The sequence below is a fragment of the Rhinolophus sinicus genome, chromosome 18 (assembly GCF_057876585.1).
Source record: "Rhinolophus sinicus isolate RSI-liver-muscle chromosome 18, RSI-T2T, whole genome shotgun sequence".
In the NCBI taxonomy this organism is placed as follows: domain Eukaryota; kingdom Metazoa; phylum Chordata; class Mammalia; order Chiroptera; family Rhinolophidae; genus Rhinolophus; species Rhinolophus sinicus.
The window spans coordinates 116,234,295-116,253,942 of NC_142518.1; the positions used below are offsets into that span (position 1 = coordinate 116,234,295).

A 19,648-nucleotide genomic window follows, 5' to 3' on the forward strand; every position below is an offset into this window, starting at 1 on the left:
TTGTTCTTTTATGATATTGTAAATGGAATTGTTTTCTTAATTTTATTTCAGATTGTTCATTGCAATTTCTTATATTGATTTTATATCCTGAAACTTTGTCGAACTCATTGATTAATTCTAATAGTTTTTTTAGTGGATTCCTTAGGATTTCTGTATACAAGATCATGTCATCTACAAATATAGTTAACTTATTCCTTTGCAGTCTTTCCTATGCCTTTTATTTATTTATTTCTTATCCAATTGCTCTGGCTAGAACCTCCAGTACAATGTTGAGTAGAATTAGTGAGAGTGGACTTGTCTTGTTCCCGATCTTAAAGGGAATGCTTCTAGGGTGTCACCATTGTGATGTTATGGTGGATTTATCATAGAAGCCTTTTGTCAGGTTGAGGGAATTCCTTTCTATTCCTAGTTTGTTGAGTGTTTTTATCATGAAAGTGTGTTGAATTTTGTCAAATGCCTTTTCTGTTTCTACTGAGATGATCGTATTTTTGTTTTTTATTCTATTGGTATAGTATATTTCATTAATTCATTTTCAGATGTTACATTAACTTTGCATTCCCGGGATAAATCCTCCTACTTGGTTATGGTGTATAATCCTTTTTATCTGTTGCTGGATTTGGTTTGCTAGTATTTTGCTAAGGATTTTTGTGTCCATGTTTATAAGCGATATCGGTCTGCGGTTTTCTTGTGATGTTTCTGTCTAGTTTTGATATCAGGGTATAGTGACTTCATAGAATGAGTTGAGAAGTGTTACCTCCTCTTTTGTATTTTGAAAGAGTGTGTAAAGAGTGGACATTAATTATTTAAATGTTTGGTAAAATTCACCAAAGAAGACATCCATGTCTTGGCTTTTCTTCATGGGTAGTTTTGATTATTAATTCAATGTCTTCACTTATCATGGGTTTATTTGGAGTCTCTATTTCTTCTTCAGTCACTTACAATAGTTTGTGTCTTTCTAGGAATTTATGCATTTCATCTAACTTATATTGATTTATTATCATACAATTGTTCATAGTATTCTTTTTGTGATCCTTTTTATTTCTATAAGGATGGTTGTAATATCTACTGTTTCATTTCTGATTTTAGTACTTGGGGTCTTCTCTCTTTGATCCCTGGTTCTTTATGTGCAGTGCTGCGTCCTGAATGGGAACAGAGACCTACTGCTGTTCCCACCATTTGTCTCCTTGGCTGGGCATGCAGGACCGTGCTGCCCTGGCTGGCAGGGACTCAGCTGACAGGTGGCAAAGTCAGGAAGTCAGGAAAAAGCACTCGGTATTTTGGAAAAGTGCCGGTTATGAGGTTATGACGGGTGTTCTGGGCTGCATGGCACAGTTGGTGATCTTTCCCCCTTCTCTCTGGGAGCCCTCAGCCTGGCTGAGGTGCTAGGGGAAACACCTCCATTAGCTCAGAAAACGTCCCCTTAAAGATTATTTCCATACCGCCGAATAGTATTCCATTGTGTTAATAAAAAAAAAAAAAAAAAGATTATTTCCAGACTAATGGGAAATCTGTGTGTGCTGTGCAAGCAGGTCCAAATTCTAAAGTGGAGCAAAACACCAAGATTTTACTGGTAAGGACGTGGCAACAAATCAAGTCTTAGAGCTGGGTGTATTGTGAGCTTGAAACTCAAAGCAAGTGTGACAGCCTCTGCCCCACCCTGAGCTGCTGACTCAGGATGAAGAGGAAGAGCAAGCTGCCAGACTTCGATTTGTGTAAACAGTTCTGGAAAGAGAAAGCACACGCTTGTCTTTCTGCCAGCCCCCCAGCTTTTCCTCACAGCCATTGTCTTTTCTCTGACACCCGAGGGCCAGGCTGCTTAACTTGAGCTCCATGGACCTCCAAAGGCTGTGTGGAGAGAAGTTAGGGGGCCTATGAACGTGGATGGGGAAATTATTTAATTTTTTCAGAAATCAGCATTTCCTCAAATTAGGAATGTAGGCAACAAGCCATAATAGTATTAGCGGTACCTGTGACTTTATCCCCAATAGAAATCACAGATATTCTCATGTCACATTACAGTTGTTGTATCTGAAAGAAATTAACTGATACTCATCATCACTTCAAAACTTCTAATCTATAAACTTGCCACTAAGTCGTGTGACTTAACGCGTTATTAAAGTAGTAGTATAACAAGATGACAGGTTCTTAAAAATATCTTGTTACTATTTCAATGTGATTGGCTTCCTTTGGAATTGTATATATTTGATTTTATGCATCTGAAAACATTATTCTGAGAAGGGGTGTAGAGGTTTCACCAAATTGCTGGAGGGAACTATGACCTAAAAGAGGTTAAGACCCCTGCACTGCATGTCGGTGCTCTCCTGCCCCACTGGTCTCATTGTGACCCACAGAACCTTCCCTATCTGACTGGCACGCTCAAAAGCACTTCCATGCTAGCGCTATGACATTAGTGCCCAACAAATAGTAAGTGCTAATAAATATTAGCTGTTTTTATTGTTGTCAGTTCATATCGGTTACGTCACCAATATATCCTATTACTATCTCCATTTTTAGAAGAAAGAAATGGGGACTTAGAGAGGGAAAGCGACCAACCCAAGGGTACACAATGAGGCAGGTGTGTGTGACTCTCAAGGCCAGAGGCAGAAGCCATCAGCAGGGTGCTAAGTTGGCAGAAGGAGCAAGTCTGTGAGCTTCTGCTTTCTCTTCCCCAACTTGTTCCTGCTGTCCACACCTCCAACTCGATGGGTGTGGGGGTGCTGCCAACCCCACCTGCATACCATCAGCCCATGCAGGCGGGGTAGCGAGTGGGGACTCAGAAGGGCAGAAGCTCATCTGGGGAGTGAAGGCTGCCTTGTGGAGAAAGCGGTCTATGAGCTGGGGAGACTGCCAGTTGGAGTGGGGCCAGGAGTGCTCATGAAGTTTTAAGGCAGAGGGAATAGGGAGTGCAAAGGCCCAGGGGCAGGAAAGGCCCTGGTATGAAAGGAAGGAAGGAAGAAGGAAGTCGGCTTTGGACTGAATGGAAGAGGGAAGAAGGAGGGCGTGGGCAGATGAGATGATGTACGGAGTTTGTGCCCAGATAGTGAAGAATGCCTGAGTCAGGTGCACAGGTCTTCCACTGGGGGCAGAAGCACCATGGGAGATTCTGTGTATGAGGAAGAGGGCCAGTTTGTGCATTCAGAGGAAGGTGGGTGGAGACTGGAAGCAGGTTACAGCAGCAGAGGAGCTACTTTGGTAGTCCAGGTGAGAGGTGATGAGGGCCTGAACTTGGGGGGAGAAGCCTGGAACTTCTGGACTCTCTCTGGGTCTTGTTCAGTAAGTGGTAAGGAGCTGATAAGACTGCACTTGCAGGGCACACTTGCTCTCCTCAGGGACCTATGAGTTGAGGCTTCCTCCCCTCCCAGGAGAGTTGCTGCAGTGAGGGGCCCCAGCTGTACCCCTTTGTGTGGCAGACCGGAAGGGGAGAGGGGACTCAAGGAGCAGGTCTGAGCCTGTCCTCTGTCAAAGGAAATACCCACCCTCCTAAGCCTTTCAGAGACTGTTTTCTTCCAAGTAGGTCCTGCTGTTACCAGGGCAACCAAGAACCCTGTGCTTTGTGTTTCTGTGGCTTTTCAGTCCCTGGGGAGAAGTGGCCTGCAGAGTTTTCCCCGAGTCTGGGCAGGATGCAGGAAGTGCTAGTGGTGGGAGTGAAGCTCCTCCCCCCCCAATTTTGTGATAATCTCTTGCCTCACCTTATTCCTGGGAGGGGCAAAGCCGCCCCTCCATGACTCAGTTCTTAGGGTCAGTGCAAGTGGGAATGGAGGGTAGTGGTTATGAGTTCTGAAGTCAAACTGCTGGAGTTCACAGTCAAGTTCTGCAAGTAACCTTGAGCGGCCAGTTTCCTAGCAGAATGAGGGGAACAGTGGGGCCCGCTTCAGACAGCAAGATTTTCTCTGTCTTCCTCCATCCCTTGGAACAGGGTTTTCGTGACCCTCACCGTCCCAGTCACCCTGCTACTGCCCTCACTCTTTCCTTCCTTCTTTCTTTTATTCTAATATTTCCTAACTCCTGGCATGCAAAGGGGCTTCTGTGAGGTGCAACCTGGCCACCTCCCAGTGGATGGCCAGGACCCCAGGGGCATAAGCATTTCTGGCACCCATTCTGCTGATTCATCCTGAGCCCTCACTGACTGAACTTTGCAAATTTTTTTTCTACAAGTTTCCTCTAAGCACACGTTCCCCACTCAGGCTCCTGCAGTTGGTTTTCCGAACCTGACTTCAAGATCTTACATGTGCACCTAGTAAATGAAGGTCATTGCAGCACATGCTTTCAAGTTAGGGAGGTTGGGGGGCTTCTGATTCCATTTTGGAGGAGAGCCTCTACTCCTCCAGGCTCCAGACCATGCAGATGCCTCTAGCAAGTGGCCCATTCATTCACTCACTTCATTTATGTACCAAACTAGGGTTGAGATCCTACTATATGCCCAGCCGTATGCTGGGTCCTAGGGACCCAACGTTGAATAGATGGAAGAGAAGCTGTGGCCTGAGCAGGAATGGGCCTCATGGGCTGGAATCCAGGGCCCTGTTCCCTATACTCACAGGGCTTTGGGCTGCAGGGTTGGGCAAGGTCCACCCTACTCCTCTTTCCTCCACTGCTCTGATGAGCACAACCTGAGGAGCCTGCAACAGGCATGAGACACTCAGGGTTGCTGGACACCTTATCTGACCCCAAAGAGGAACGGGTGCAGCTCACACCCCGACAGCCCTGTCCCTCCCCCGAAGGGGCAGTGAGCCACACACTCATGTATAATCATCCCCACAAACTTGGCACTGCCTGCCCTACTCTGCAGGCCCTCCACCGCAGGGAAGAATCGCCGCCTGGCTGCCTTTCTCAGGGCCTCCGGAGACAGTGCACCTGGGCAAAGACCCAGAATGCAGTCAGGTTGAGGCTTGAGCTTGTCAGGCTTTCCTAGGAAACAGCACGGTGGACTAGAGTTCAGAGAGTAACACAGACCTGAGTCCCCCATGGAACCTAACATCTGAGTCAGGTCCCTGGGCTCTAAACCAACACACCATTACCTGCCTGAGTTGTTGCGAGGATGAAATGAGGTGGTGTTGGTGCAAGTGCCTGCACATGGTCAGAAACACATTGGTTGTCTCCCTCCCTTTCTTCCTTCCTCCCCCTTAAAGGGACAAAGCCAAGGAGCCTCTGAGATGGGGCTTTGTCTCTCAGTGCGCTCCTGTAAGCTGGCAGAAGGTAGGCAGGACGGGGCCCACCGGGGAGACAGTAAGGCCTGCCCATGGAGGCAGAGAGGGACCCAGTGCCGCTGGAGCTGTAAACCCTGGGTCAGTGACTTCTCCTCTCTAAGCCTCTTTCCGCATGTGTAAGGTGAGGGTGAGATGGACTAACATAACGCATGCCAAATGCGGGGCTCACCGCTTGTACCTAGTGGGGGCTCAGTAAAGTTCCCACCCACTGCAGCAGGAAAAAAATTCCCAAATCACGGCCGGGGAACTGGAGCAAATCCCAGATGGGATTCAGTTTCTTCTGACACACAGTCTGTGAGGAGCAGTGAAATCTTGCTGGGAGGGTCGCTGCAGGTCTGCTCTGGAGCTGTTTGAAAACCTTCACCAGCTAGCTCACTGGTGTCCCATGGCACCACCTAGTGCCCAAAAGTGGAAGGGCCGGCCTCCCTCTCTCCCTCCCTCCCAAGTCCGTGCGCACGCACGCACGCACTGGCGCGCGCGCGGTGGGGGCCTTTTGGGGGGCCCTGTTACAGGATGGTGCGGCTAGGCCATTCATACCTTTGCATCCCAGTAAGTGGAGAACTAATGCTATTTTTCAAGACGCCTAGTCCCTCCGCTTCCCTCTGACAAATGCGTAGGACTCGAGGTAGGTCCCCTGAGCCTCAGTGGGCCTCAGTTTCCTCATCTAAGCACTGCAAGGCTTCAGGCTAGGGTTGCTTCACGCAAGCTGCCTGGGAAGTACCTGGTACCTACTGGGTACCCATCCAGGCCTGCTCAGTAACCCAGACAGACACAGTCTTTACACACCCTTTATATTTTTATTGAGGAGAAAGCTTTAGCATACAGAAAGATTTATCTTCACAACACAGTAACACAATAACAATAACAAATTTATTCCAACGGGTTTCCTTCCGAGTCTCTGGGAATCCTTGGGCTGCCTTCATACCCCTGCATGCATCTTCCCACCCCTTTCAACCCAAGAAAGCGCCCAGAGCCCACAGTTCCTCTTACAGCTCTTGTGGCTGTTACGTCACAGGTATAGAAGATCTGGAAAAAGAGGGAGAGGGTCAAGGGAAGCCCAGGCCCCCTTGCCACCAAAGGGCCAGGAACCAGCTCACTGCTCACCCAGTCTTGCCCAGGCTGAGGCTACAGGTCTCAGGGTGACAAGCGCCAGGGAACAGGCAGGGCGTGTGCTGATGGGTCCCTGGAGATGGGGGTGCAAGGCACCTGTCCTTTGCACTTCTCTGACAGGGACACGGGCAGCAGAACAAGCATGTCAACCGTCAGCAAACAGGGTCCACAGCCTCAAAGAACAGCAGTTCCCCTTCTGGAACTCTCTCCTGAGGAAATAGCTGAAAAACAGACATTTTCTTTACAGTGTTGTTTACTCCTGCACTGGTGGGGGTGGGGAAAACCGGGCAACTGAAATGTCCAACAAACTAGGAGAATCCTTAAATAAATTATTCAGGTGGCACGACTGAACAGGTGGCAGCCATTTTAAATCTGCTGATCAAGAGCTTTGAAAGGCGCTCTGAGAACACACTAGAAAGAAAGGCAGCAAAGTGTTAATAGTACGTGTGTGTGTGTGTGTGTGTGTGTGTGTGTGGTGGGGTTCTGAATGTTTATGGGTTTTTTTGGCCTAGTTTTCTCTGTTCTAAATTTTCTATAACGATTATGCATGATTTTTCTCTTTGGAGGAGGGGGAGCCTTTTAAAAGGCAGCAACAGGTTATAGGAACCCGGCTCCCCTGATCTCCAGGCTGAGAAAAACAAGATAAGCACAAGGGCTTCTTACCTTCCACTGATGCACAGACCTCGCCAGAAACCAGTTTCTGCGACTCCTCTTCCTTCAGCTCCTTCGTCTTGCTTCCAGGCTCAAAATCCTAAGGCTGGACTGAGGTTACCTGTCAGACTCAGATGAGGGACAGAGGCTTTCTTCCCTGTGGCCAGACACTTTGGCCGCACTTGGCCCGCTGCCGGGCACTGTGCAGGAAGCTCAGTGTCGAGGGCAGTGCAGGCCAGCAGTGGATTTGGCTGGCATTCTGTGGCCAGAGTGACATAGCGCGGACTTTGCACTGCAGAAGCAGTGTTTTCTGGACCAAAGGCAAGCAGCAGGGCTCTGTAAGCGTCCCTAGGTTTGTACCCAGAAGTCCCAGGAGTCACTAGGAGGCAGTCATCTTCTCACGCCTCATTGTCTAATGGATGCCCAGCGCCAGGCCATGGCTTGACCCCCATGTAAGAGACATGAGGATGTCCCAACTGCAAGGCTGCAGGGGGTGCAGTCTGTAGAGAGAACCGTTCTGTCTCCTCGGGAACTAAGGAATCCTTTCCATTGAAGTTACAGAGCAGGCCTCGGCCCTCTCTTTGGCAGTCTGGGAGGGAAAAGCCAATGAGCCCTCCTCTGGATCCCCAAGGATGGCAGGACTCCTGCCAAGATGCAGTCTAAGGCCTGCCGGGGAGGAGACCACTGCCCCTAAGGAGAGAGTCACTGCTCACCATGGCAGAGTGGTTGCTGTTTCTTTGTCCTCCTCCCCACCCTCCAGACGTCAAGGAAAGGAGTAAAACCTGTAACTGTGGGCTCTGCCCACCGGGGATGCCTGGGAAGGCAGTGAGCCAAGACAAGAGGGCCCCAGACTCAGTGAGCTGGTCCGGGGATCCTGGTCCCGTAGTCTGTGGAAAGGCAGAACCAGTTTGCCAAGTTGTCCATTTGACATGTGGCTTTGTACACCGTCACCGGATAGATGTAGTGTCCTCTTCGGGGCCCTTCTGCTGGAGGTGTGGCATGAAGCAAATCCTGCTGTCTGTCAGTTTTTCCTATGAAGTGGCATCAGTGGCTTCAGGAGTTCAGTACAGTCTGCCCTTCTGCTCCCCAGGGCGGGTCAGGAAGGCCCTGGGCAAAGCCCTGGTGAGCCAGTCGGAGGAGAAAACTGTAGAACACAGGGTTAGGCACAACTAGAGGAGAAATGCGAGGGGGTGACCAGTTCATTTATGGGAGCAGGCCCAGAAACCTGAGCAGAGTGCATGTCAACAGGACTGTGAACGCGCCTTGGCTGGGCACCTGTCACTCCCTGCTCATTGTGGCAAGATGGTCTGGAGTTGTGCAGGTCTCCTTCAGGTTCTGCAGGCCTGCGACGCCCTTAAGTACTGGTCAGCAAAGGGGGCAGGTGTGGCAGCAAACAGCAGGGGCAGGGGACGCAGTAGAAGGGTGTGTTCTAGGTGGCTATGTGGGCCCAGCACTCACACGCGAATTCGGCCACGTGAAGCCCGGTGGCCCCCCTGTCTCGGAGTGAGGCGGAATAGCACTGGGGGCCGTCTTCGAGTGTGGCGTTGCCCCAAGCGGCCCGCACGGCGAATATGCGGCGGGGAGCTGTAGAAGGGTGAATTGGTACCTGGGAGGCCCTCCAGCAGGGGGACCCGGTTCTGGTTCCTCCGTCGGCTGGGCTGTATTATGGGAGGCGACGCGTCTAGGAAATTTTCATGGTAGTAGCCGGAAGTCTGGGATGAAGCGTTGGCAAAGGTTGGTGGCACGTCCATGAGCTCATCTAGGTCATCATCTTGGGCCTCGTCCTCGGTCTCTTCCTCCTGCTCGGGCTCCTGCTCCAGCTCCTGTGCTGGTCCCGGGCCCCTGAATTCAGCCTCCCTCTTGCGCATCTCCTCCTCCTCCTCCTCGTCGTCCAGAACGTCCACCACCACGATCTCGTCCTCGTCGTCGTCGTCCTCCACTTTCTGTTTCATCTCCTCCCTCTCCTTCCTCCTCATCTCTTCCTCCTTCTTCCTCTTCTCCTCCTGCTCCTGCTCCCTCATCTCCTGCTGAATAGCTCGCACCCGCCTCCGCTGCTCCTTTTCGTAAAGCCTGCGCCTGCGCACCTCTGCATCTTCATCCTCACTGTGGCGCCCCTCTTCTTCGTGGCCATCGAGATTAGGGTCTGCAGCGAATGGGAAGAAGGAATTGCGAACCCCAGGGAGCGGCATTGGCTTGGGGACTCGCACTTTCCTTTCAATCTCCACACATTCGAGAATCAGCTCGTCCAGGTCGGCCATTTCAGTCGACCATAAGAGCTCCTTGCGGAAGAATTCGGACAGGCCTTTGAGGAACTGGTTTTGGAGGCGGCAGTCGTCCCAAGACAAGAACTGGGCCAGGAACTGGAAAGCGTCTGCATAGCTGCCCAGGGTACAGTCCCCCTGCTTGAGCTTGCGGATGGCCTTTTTCGCCACAATGGGGGGGATGGGGCCACAGAATTTCTTACGGATCTCATCGAGGAAGCGTGCCAAGTTGGCACGCAGGGGGCTTCCTTCCTGGGTGACTGAGACGGCCCAGTCCTTGGCGTCGCCGGTGAAAAAGGAGATGAGAAAGGCCACCCGCTCGGCGCCCCCGGGGAAGTGGTCCTCATGGTCGGCTATGAAGGTCTCTAGCCGCATCAGGAATTCAGGCAGGTACACCGGGTCGCCTGCAAAGGGCTCCAGCTCGGGCCGCTGCAGCTGCGGCGCAGCAGGCTGCGCGGGCAGTTCCCGGGGGGCGGGCGGGGGCAGCGCCGCCGGGGCCGGGGCTGGGGCCGGGGCCTGGCTGGGCAGCGGGGGCGGGGGCGGGTCAACCTGGCCGTCGGCGGCGTTGCGGTCCTGGGTGGCGCTGAGCAACGGCTCGTCCGAGGCGCACTCCGGCTCGGGGCGTGGGGCCGGCCAGCACAGGAAGGGCAGCTCGCCCTCGGGCACGGCGTCCACGTCGCTGAGCGGGAACTCCAAGTTCTCCTCGGCAAGGACGGGCACACCGGGCACCGGCCAGCGAATATAGCTCGAGACATTGCCCCGCAAGGAATTCACCTCAGCCAGGGCCCTTCCGAGCTGAAGGCCCAGATTGGCATTCTCCCCGCGAAGGGCATTTAATTCTTCTCGCAGGGCCACGTTCGCCATGCGGAGGCTGTTGAGATTTCCCGACGCCTCGGACATCTGGGCTCGCCCGGGGCCCTGAGTCCGCGGGCGGGGCGCGGCGGGGCGGGGTGGGGGTGGGGTGGGGGAGCTGAGGCGGCGAAAGGAGGCCGAAAGGCTGCGGCGGGGCACCGGGGGGACCGGAGCGCCGCGGCGGGCGCGGCCGTGCCACACCCACCGGGCCGAGCGCGGAGGGCGGGCACTCAGCGCGCAGGGCCCGGCGGCGGCGGGGCCCGGGGCGCGTTACCTCGTCCCGGGGATCGGAGAGGGCGGGCGGCGAGGCGGGCGGCCGGGCGGAGCGGACTGCGGCAGGATCTGTCGAGGGAAAATCTTGCCGCGGCCGGGATCCCCGCCTTTTAAGCTCGACTCGCCCCGCCCCCCCACCCCGGCAGGGGCGGGGCTTCGGGCACCGCGGGCGCCCAGTGGCTGCCGCGCCCCCCTCGGCTGCGCCTCTCACTGACTCTCTCCTTCCCTAGCTGCAGCTAACTCGGGTCGGGAAAATGCGACAGCGGCTGCCCACTCGAGGTCGTCATGGCGACAGCCAGTGAACGTGTTCCTCTCCTCGGGCAGGCCCCCGAGTGTAGAGGAGCTGCTTCGCGAGGCGCAGCTCAATCTCCAGAGCCTGTTGCAAGGTACCGAGAGGGAGGGGCGCTGTGGTCGGACCCCACCGGCCAGATGCGCAGCGGCTGGAGGGAGGCCCAGAACACAGAGGACGGGGGCCTGTGAGAGAAAAAGAGAGAACAGCTTCAAACTATTGAAAAACAAAACGTATTTTCCAGGTTTCACCTTGTAGACTGATTCTAAAAGACCCTATTTCTATGGCTGTTTACCACCACCACCACCCCTTTTTCTTTTCTTTTTCTGTTTTTTTTGGTTTTGAAGTTCAGTAGTCTATGGGGAAAAAGAACAGAGACTCAGTTAGGGCAAAAGGTCAAACCATTTTTAAATACAGCTGGATGAGAGACTCCCGAGGTGTGGCCCATACACCTTCCAGACCTCTTGCCATATCACCCATGCCTTGGGAATCCAGGCATCCAAGGAGGCATCTGCAGGGCCTTCCACTCTCGGCTTCAGTCACTCTACTCTTGCACTAACCCGTCCACATGTGTCCCGCGTGGCTACTGCCTCACTACAGCAAGCCCAATACCCTGCCCCCAGAGTTGCCTTCGTCCCCAATTCCCATCCCAGTGTCTTTGGAGTATACGGATGAGTTCGTAGTATGCAAAGTTGGGTCCACACGACCCAGAGAAACAGCCCAGTCAGAGTGCCTGAGCCGTCAGACCGCACCCAGGAGGCAGAGGGTCAAAACCTAGACATGGAAAGCAGAGCTAGAATCTAATGTGACTCGCACACCTAACTAGCTGTGTGACATTGTGCAGATTGCCCACCCTCTCTGAGCTTCCGTTTAATGTGTCATCTTTAAAACGGGGATTCCAATTCCAAGCATATGGCACCATTTTGTGAGAATTAAAAATGGAATATAAAAAATTAAGAATAAAAATAATAATAAAAATAAATAAAAACAGGGAATATGTAAATTGCTTAGCGGGAGTAACTTGCAGCTGGAGAAACCCTGATAAGATGCAACACCAACCCCCAATATATGTCCTTTGGGACAGGGGCTGAGCTAAACATAATATTAAAGTTAATATAAAAGAAAAACCAAGGTGGTCCCTGATAGGACCTTACAATATGAAAACATAGGCATCGACCAGAGGGATTTAGCCAATGGAAGTGGCAAAAGTACTGAAACTCAGCAGTATGAGAGAGACTACTGGCATACTGCCTATATGTGGATGGAGGTTCCAGGGGGCATACATATGCCACATTCACTGAACTTCACGCTTAAGATTTATGTACTTTAGTGGAGGTAAGTCATAGCTCAATAAAATAATAGAAATAAAGCCTCAGTGCTAGGTCACAAGCTCCATACACCCACCAGGCCCCCACCGTCCCATTCGGACCTTTTTTCCAAGCCTAGAAGCCCTTCCTCTCTCCCACTTCCCCACTCCAATCCTTACACTTTCTTCAGTTCTATTCTTGCCTCATCCAAGAAAACCTTGAACACGAGTCCTGCACTTTGCATCGTTCTACCCATAAGCACTCATATGCGGCGCTTTGTAGCATCGTCTGAAGAGGACCTCTGTAGTTCTGAACTGCTTTTTCTTTCATTTGTTCATCCCTTTCCTCATTGGTCTACTAGTCCTGGGTATGTATTCTGTCTGCCTAACCAGACTGAGCTTGTCAGCATAAAGAAACGCATCTCTTGGGTTTCCAGAAGCACCTGGCATGGCTGGATCCCCAAGAGGCACTCAGTAGACATTTGTTGAGTGAACATTAAATGTGAAAAGACATCTTATCAGCTCTCGTTTATTCATGCCAATGGAGAATAGAAAACGGCAGGTGGCTACCCACCTGCAGTACAGCCATAACTCCCACCTCCTTGCCAGGGCAGTGGTGACCTTAGAGAAGCAACATTCCAAAGGACACCCTGAGCCTTGTGTTCAGATAAGAGAGGAGCTAGCATGCAAAAGAAAAACCAGTGTGCTCTGTGTTGTCACCATGGGCCCGTGGAGGGGGACCTAGCAGGAGGCACATTTCACCTCGAGATAAGGAAGAACATTCCTGACATACGTGACAGCCCCAACTGTCCTTGGATGGAATACGTGGCCTTGGGAGGAAGGCTGCCCCCTCCTGTGCAGGTGTGTGCGGAGGCTGAAGAGGCCCCTGGAAGGACTGCTGAGGAGGAAGTCCAAACTTTCCAGGTCCCTCCTGACTCTGAGTTTCTGTGATTTTTTTTTTGACTTGGAGTCAAACTGACGACGTATTCCGGGGAGCAAGACCTCAAATGCTCCCATGAGTTTGAAAGTTTTTGTTCAAATGTGCAACAGCCCTACCTGTTGATTCTTTACTCTCATTTCCTTCATGTACTCCTGGAATTCATCACTTAAACGCAACCCCATTCTGATCTTTCACATCCTTCTTATTCCCTGACCTCTCCTTCCTTCTGTGGCACTGCCTTCGCCTTCCCTCTCCTTCACCTTAGACCCTGGACCTGCCACAACCTACAGTGGGACTGAGGGGCAGGAAGTCAGGCCCTCGGAGGCTCGAGCAAGAGCTCTTGACATGCAAGGGGAGCATTGGATGCTGGACTTCTTGATGCAAATCTCTCCGCGCTTCACACGGGTCATGTGCTGGCTAGGGCTTCAGAAAACCTGGAGAGGACCTTGCAGCATAAAGTAGCAAAAGTCTGCATTCTGAACCTCGTCTCCAAATTGAGCACTTAAGGTGGGGGCCACTGAGGCAAGGGCTTGGTCCCAGAAGCAGCACAACTCAAATCTCTTGACTCTTTTCTCCTCAGCTCTCATAGTCCCAGGGAGTAGGCATTTTTCCATTTCTGAACCCAGAGGCTGAGATGCCAGGAAATATCCTAAGAAACCATGCAAGCCAGGCCTGCCAGCTAGAGCAGGAGCACTGGGCCGTGGCCCCCTAGAGTGTGTATCCACTGTGCTATTTTTCAGAAGAATATGAGGAACAGTACTCGGAGGCCAGACTGCTGGGGCAGACCTTCCGCTCTGCTGATGAGGCCCCTCAGCCCACCCCTAACCCAAGGCCCCAGTCTGCCAGGCGTCTGGAGTTGGTACTGATGGTGAGTTGCCTCTTCCCCTGCCTGGGAGAGCCAGCATGCAGAGCTCGCCCTGCACCCACCAGCAGGGGACCTCGAGCTGTTCACACTTATGCACTGGAAGCTGCTGCTCACCTCTGCTCACCAGCAGAGCCACCCTGAGGCCCGGCTGGCCGGCCAACACGGCCCTGCACAGCAGGTGTCTGGCCTGGCAGCCCGTCCATGCTCTCCTGCCTCCCAGACCAAGGCTCCGACCGCCTTGCCTAGACAGCCATCCCGTGGGCATGGCTCATCCAGCCCCAGTTGGGAGCAACCCTTCCCATCACCTTCTTTCCCAACAGCCTACAAAACAGCAGCTGAGCGAGGATGAGACCACCACCCAGGGTGTGAGGGCCCCTGGGGCCTCCCTGAGCCTGTCGACACCACCCGACAAGCAAGCTGCCTGGACTAGCCCCTTCCCTCTGCCCGCCCTAGAGGAGAAGCGGTGGCTGCAGCCTTGCTCCACGCACTCTGACATTGTGCCAATCAACATCTCTGGTAGAGTTGCTCAGCACCACCTGTTTGCTTCCCTCCATGCCAACTACAGACCATCTTCTCCAAACGCACTGGGGGCTGGGGGAGGGAGCAAGACTTTCTTTGCTACTGGCTCACTCTGCACTGTCAAGGTCATGGCTCTCGCCAGGGAACGGAGGCATGCAGAAGAGGGGGCTCTGGCTGCTCTTTCTTCACTCTCTACTGGCACTGCCACACTAACTGAGACCATTTGATAGCAAACAAAATGTTCTTAACGGAAAACTCTAAAACTTTAAGAATGTGTGTGCTTTTTGGAGCATCTGTGGACATTTCTCGTTTGTGAGTTATGTTTGCGCTGGGGAAAGAAACCTTCTTGTGCCAGAGGCTGGGTTTGCATAGGAGTCGGAGGGGAAGTATGGGGTTCAGAATGCTGGTGGTAAAAGGGGGCTCACAACGGCACAGACCTCGGGCCTTATGGCACTTTACTTAGACACTCGCTCTTTCAGTGAGGTGGGCCTCCCCAACTTGTGAGGCAAGTGTCTAAGAAGGGAAGTGACAGGAAGGGACCAAGGCCAGAAGGACCAAAGGGAGAAAGTGATGTATGTGACTCAGCTGGCTGTGACTTTGGGGACATGTGACACCTTGTACCACACACATTACTAATTCGTACTGCACACTCCAGCGGCTGTAAGTGGAAAAGGAAGAGGGTTGATCATTTCTGAAGGAGATAGGGCCAAGAGATTCGAAATCAAGACTTTATAATCCAAAGGGATCAGAGGCATCCAGCTGGGAGAAGTTGATGGAGATGATGAGGACAGCTCTGGCCAATGTGCTGATGCTCCCTGGATACGGGGTCATCCAGCCCCACTGGGATCATTTCAGGCAGTCAGAGGCATGAGATAGCCCACAGCCTGGGGAGCTGTGCCAAGAGGAGTGAGGGCTGACAGGGGAGACTCACAGAGTGCTGGTGGGCGCTTCATTTCCGAACTTCTGTCTGACTCTCAATGAGACTGCCGCTGACCTTTGCCCACGGAGTCTCTTGCAAGGGGCAGGGGTCATATGCAGCCACGGGGCGGAGGGGAGTTTGGTTAGCCAGCTGTTGAATGAGAGACAGTGAGGGGAGCAGCAGACCTCACCCCCTGCCTCACCCTGCCCCAGCAGTGCCACAGCAGCAAAGACCGAGGACCTGGTGCTTTAAGAAAAATAGATCTCAGTCACCACGCAAGGGTGAACTTTGACACAATGACAGACTGCCAGGCTGCTTCCTGTGGCGGGGGCAGGGGCGGGGGGCAGGCAGCTTCTTGGAGATGCTGTCCTTTGGCCCACATGAAGGCTTTCTCTGAGAAAAGATTACGATCTAGAAACATCTAGTGTCAACCTGTGTCTCTACACCAGTGGTTCTCGCCCCGGGCTGTACATCTCAATAATCAGTTACCTGGGGCGTTTGAGAAAACACTTGTACCTGGGCTCTCCTCCCTGAGATTTAAATGTTCCGGGTGGGATCCAGGTATTGGAGTTTCCAAAGCTGCCCAGTTTATTTCTATATGTAGCCAGGGTTGGAAATCCACGTCTCTCGGCCACCTAAGACTCACAGGTGTCCCTAAGTGCAGCTTATGAAAGCCAGCACGTGTGCCTTGGGGCTCTGGGTGTCCAGGGCCAAGTTGGGAGGGATGTGGAGGAAGGGCCACCTGCCTGGATGCTATTCATGCTCATAGCTGCTGTCATCATCCCTTCTCTGCACCCCAGGCCCATGTCCACTGTAAACAGAAGCCAGGATGCACCCAAGTGTCTTTATTTTGGCTACAGGGCAGCAGTTTGATAAACACGCAAGTTTGCGACACTCGTTGTTTAACACAGAGACAGCCGTGAACCCCAAGTCCACCCTGAGGCGGAGGCGGACCATTATTGGATTCTCTAACTTTTCCCAGCGAGACCAAGGTGACCCCAGCACAGCTGATCCCCCAGACCCTTTTTCTTGCTCACTCCCACCCATCCCATCACCCAGGTGGTACCGTGGTGATGGGGACAGGAATAATTTGGGGGCGGGAGGCTTCGGATGCCCCAAAGAAGCCAATGTGGTATGCGGAGCAGGTCTCCCAGGCTCTAAATTCATTGTTATTGTTTCCCATTATAAATGGAATAGAACCATGTATGTCAAGTTTAGGCAAACAGATGAAATGGGGGGAATCATCACTAAAAGTCCCATGTTAGCAGAACGATCACTGCTGTTAAATGAAGGCCATCCAGAGAGCACAGACCAGAGATGTGGACGCACACCCTGGCCTGCCCCTTACTAAGCGTGAGGCCTTGGCCAGGTTACGTAACCTCTCTGAGCCTCGGCTTCTTCGTCTCTCAACTGAGGAGAATGCACCAAGCTGGGGAGTTGTCGTAAGGATTAGCTATTGTATGTCCACAGTTCGTGTTCAACAAATGGTGGCTGTTATTATAAATTATCGTAGTAGCAGCCATAGTGAGGATGGTGCCAGAATAGTGATCATTGTTGTGTGTATGAGAAATCTTTGGGGATTTTGAACATGTGAATGGTTCCTTCACAACTGTAGGTTATCTTAAGTCTCTCATGTTGCAAAGCTAAAAAGTGACAGGTGCCAAAAATGCAAGCACCCTGGGTTTTCCAGCTGTGGCATACTCCGCATTCATGGCTGGAGGGGAAAGTCACATGGTGCTGTCCCTTAATCAGTTCAAATGCTCTGCTTTCGTCTCAGGAGAGGTGAACGCTGAGGTCTGTGGTGGTTTCATGAGCCTGGGTTGAAAGCCTGGGAAAAACCCACCTGCCACTGTGCTCTAAGGGGAATAATCAAAGCCGGAGAGTCTTTGACAGCTTCCTGGACAATTCAAGGGCCCCTGTCACTCACCCCGTGGTGATGGGCAAGGACCCGAGTCCCCTCGCATCCTCATCTATGGAAAGGAAGAACCAAGGAATTCTGACCAAGCTGTTGGCAAACGCTGCTTGGCAATAATGTGGTGCTGCCGTCTCGGGAGCTGCCTGGGGGGCCCTTGGCTGCACCACTAATGTTCTGTATTTCCATCCTGCAGGTCACAACAGCCCCGCAGGCAGGGTGCCCCGCTCTGCCAGCTCAGACATCAGGCCCAGTCATTCTGTTCCAGAAGGTGTTTATGGAAGAGTTGCAGTTGGTCAGGAAGCACAGTTCCCAAATCTCACCTCACCAGTACTGAGAAATCCTTCTAGTGACCCGGAAGAACCTCTCCAGACACGTGGTGGCACCAAGCCTCCTGGCATGGAGAGCATGGGAATGGTGTATAGTGTCCCCAGTTCTTGCAATGGACCGACAGAATCTACATTCTCCGCTTCCTGGAAGGGAGATGCCTTCACCTACATGACTCCAAGTGCCACCAGTCAGAGCAATCAAGTCAGCGAAAATGGAAAAAATCCTTCCTCTGGGAATTCGTGGGTCTCCCTGCACACACTGCCACCTCTGGTTCCTAAGGAGGCTGCGACCCTCTTTGTCACTCGTGATAACCCTGCAGGATGCAGTGGGCCAGCTGGCTACTCTGAGCACCCTACACACCGAAGGCAGGGATTGGAGCGACCCTTCAAGACCGGCCTTCTGACAGGTGGTACCTCGAGACTGGAGACAGGCCCAGGTGGGGCCAGCAGATTCCGGGAGCGCTCACTGTCTGTGCCCACAGACGTGGACTGTGGAGAGGAACAGAAGGCCAGTGAAGCCTGTGCCCTGCCTTATGCCAGTACAAGTTCTGAGGGCAGTAACAGTGCTGACAACATTGCATCCCTTGGTGCCCACCAGGAGGCCCAGCACAGAAGGCAGAGATCCAAGAGTATCTCACTTAAGAAGGCCAAAAAGAAGCCTTCCCCGCCAATGCGCAGTGTGTCACTGGTCAAAGATGAGCCAGTGCTCTTGCCAGAAGGTGGGCAGGCACTACCCAAGGACCAGAGGCCCAGGAGCCTTTGCCTCTCCTTGGAACACCAAGGACATCACTCATCCCAGGTTCACCCAGCTGTGCCAACCTTCAAAGATCCAGAAGGGACACACTTCTCTCAGCACTGGTATCTTAGTGACTGGAAGTCTGGTGACACCTACCAGTCCTTGTCCAGTTCCAGCACTGCCACTGGCACCACGGTCATTGAGTGCACCCCGGTTCAGGGCAGCTCAGAGTCTCTTGCCTCCCCTTCCACCTCCAGAGCCACTACACCTTCCCAACTCTCCATCGAGGTAGAGGCCAGGGAGGTGCCCTCCCCAGGAAGGCTCGCTGGGCTGATGTCACCCTCCAGTGGCTACTCTAGCCAGTCGGAGACACCAACACCTACTGTCTCCATGTCCTTGACCTTGGGCCACTTGCCCCCTCCAAGCAGCAGTGTCCGGGTACGTCCAGTGGTCCCCGAGAGGAAGTCATCACTACCCCCAACATCACCGATGGAGAAAATTTCCAAGTCACGGCTATCGTTTGACCTACCATTAACCTCTTCGACCCACCTGGATCTGTCTGGGATGAGTATCTCCATCCGAAGCAAAACCAAGGTGAGCCGGCATCACTCAGATACAAATTTTGGGGCCAAGCTGGCCCAAAAAACTAGCCCCAATCAGCCAATCATGCCCATGGTTACTCAGTCTGACCTACGTTCTGTTCGCCTGAGGTCAGTCAGTAAGTCTGAGCCGGAAGATGACATCGAGAGCCCTGACTATGCTGAGGAATCAGGAGCAGAAGTCTTGACCTTGCCAGAGAGAAAGATGAAACCTCCCATAGCTGAGAAACCCCCACTGGCCCGAAGGCCTCCAAGCTTGGTCCACAAGCCAGCATCTGCCTCCGAGGAATACCCACTAACTTCGCCTACATTGGCTATGACCCTTAAGAGCTCCAGTCAACACACGAGGCCACTCCCTCCAGACACCTACGTGGTAGCGCGGAAACCAAAGTCCTCCAGCTTCCCTGAGGCCAGAAGCCCAGGGGGGTCAACAGCACCCTCATCTCTTGTTTTCACACCTTTTGTCAGTTCCTCTGGTGCTTTCTTCTCAGGAACACAGCAACCTCCCCAGGGAAGTACAGAGGATGAGGCCCCCAAGGTGAAAGCCCTGCCTGAAAGAATTAGCCTCCAGAGCCAGGAAGATGCTGAGAAGAAGAAAGGCAAGATCCCACCTCCTGTACCAAAAAAGCCCAGTGTGCTGTACCTGCCTCTCACGTCACCCACAGCTCAAATGGAGGCCTACGTGACGGAACCGAGGCTGCCTCTCAGCCCCGTCATCACCCTGGAGGAAGATGCCAAGTGTCTCCGTACCGGCGACCAGATGCAATCACCTGCTGCGAGGACGATTTCAACGTCACAAGCTGACGGTGAAAGGGAGGCAAGCCGTACAGGTTAGTAAACTATCTGCTGGCTTTTTCCTTCAATCCCAGGAGAGATGAAGGTG

At 52.8% G+C, this 19,648-nt stretch overlaps 1 protein-coding gene across 10 annotated transcripts in view; it reads left to right on the forward strand.

The window, feature by feature from the left end:
* NHSL2 (NHS like 2) overlaps positions 1–19,648 on the forward strand; it is a 187,411-nt gene that overhangs the window by 158,280 nt on the left and 9,483 nt on the right. For 3 of the 10 annotated variants that reach the window (XM_074324037.2, XM_074324040.2, XM_074324041.2), the window contains 5 exons: positions 10,582–10,737; positions 13,627–13,754; positions 14,072–14,267; positions 16,050–16,181; positions 17,298–19,595. In XM_074324037.2, the coding sequence (XP_074180138.2) occupies positions 10,582–10,737; positions 13,627–13,754; positions 14,072–14,267; positions 16,050–16,181; positions 17,298–19,595 (2,910 nt within the window). Of the gene's footprint in view, positions 1–8,754; positions 9,613–10,581; positions 10,738–13,626; positions 13,755–14,071; positions 14,268–16,049; positions 16,182–17,297; positions 19,596–19,648 lie in introns of those variants that run through there. The other 7 variants (XM_074324043.2, XM_074324045.2, XM_074324038.2 and 4 more) reach the window with 6 other exon arrangements.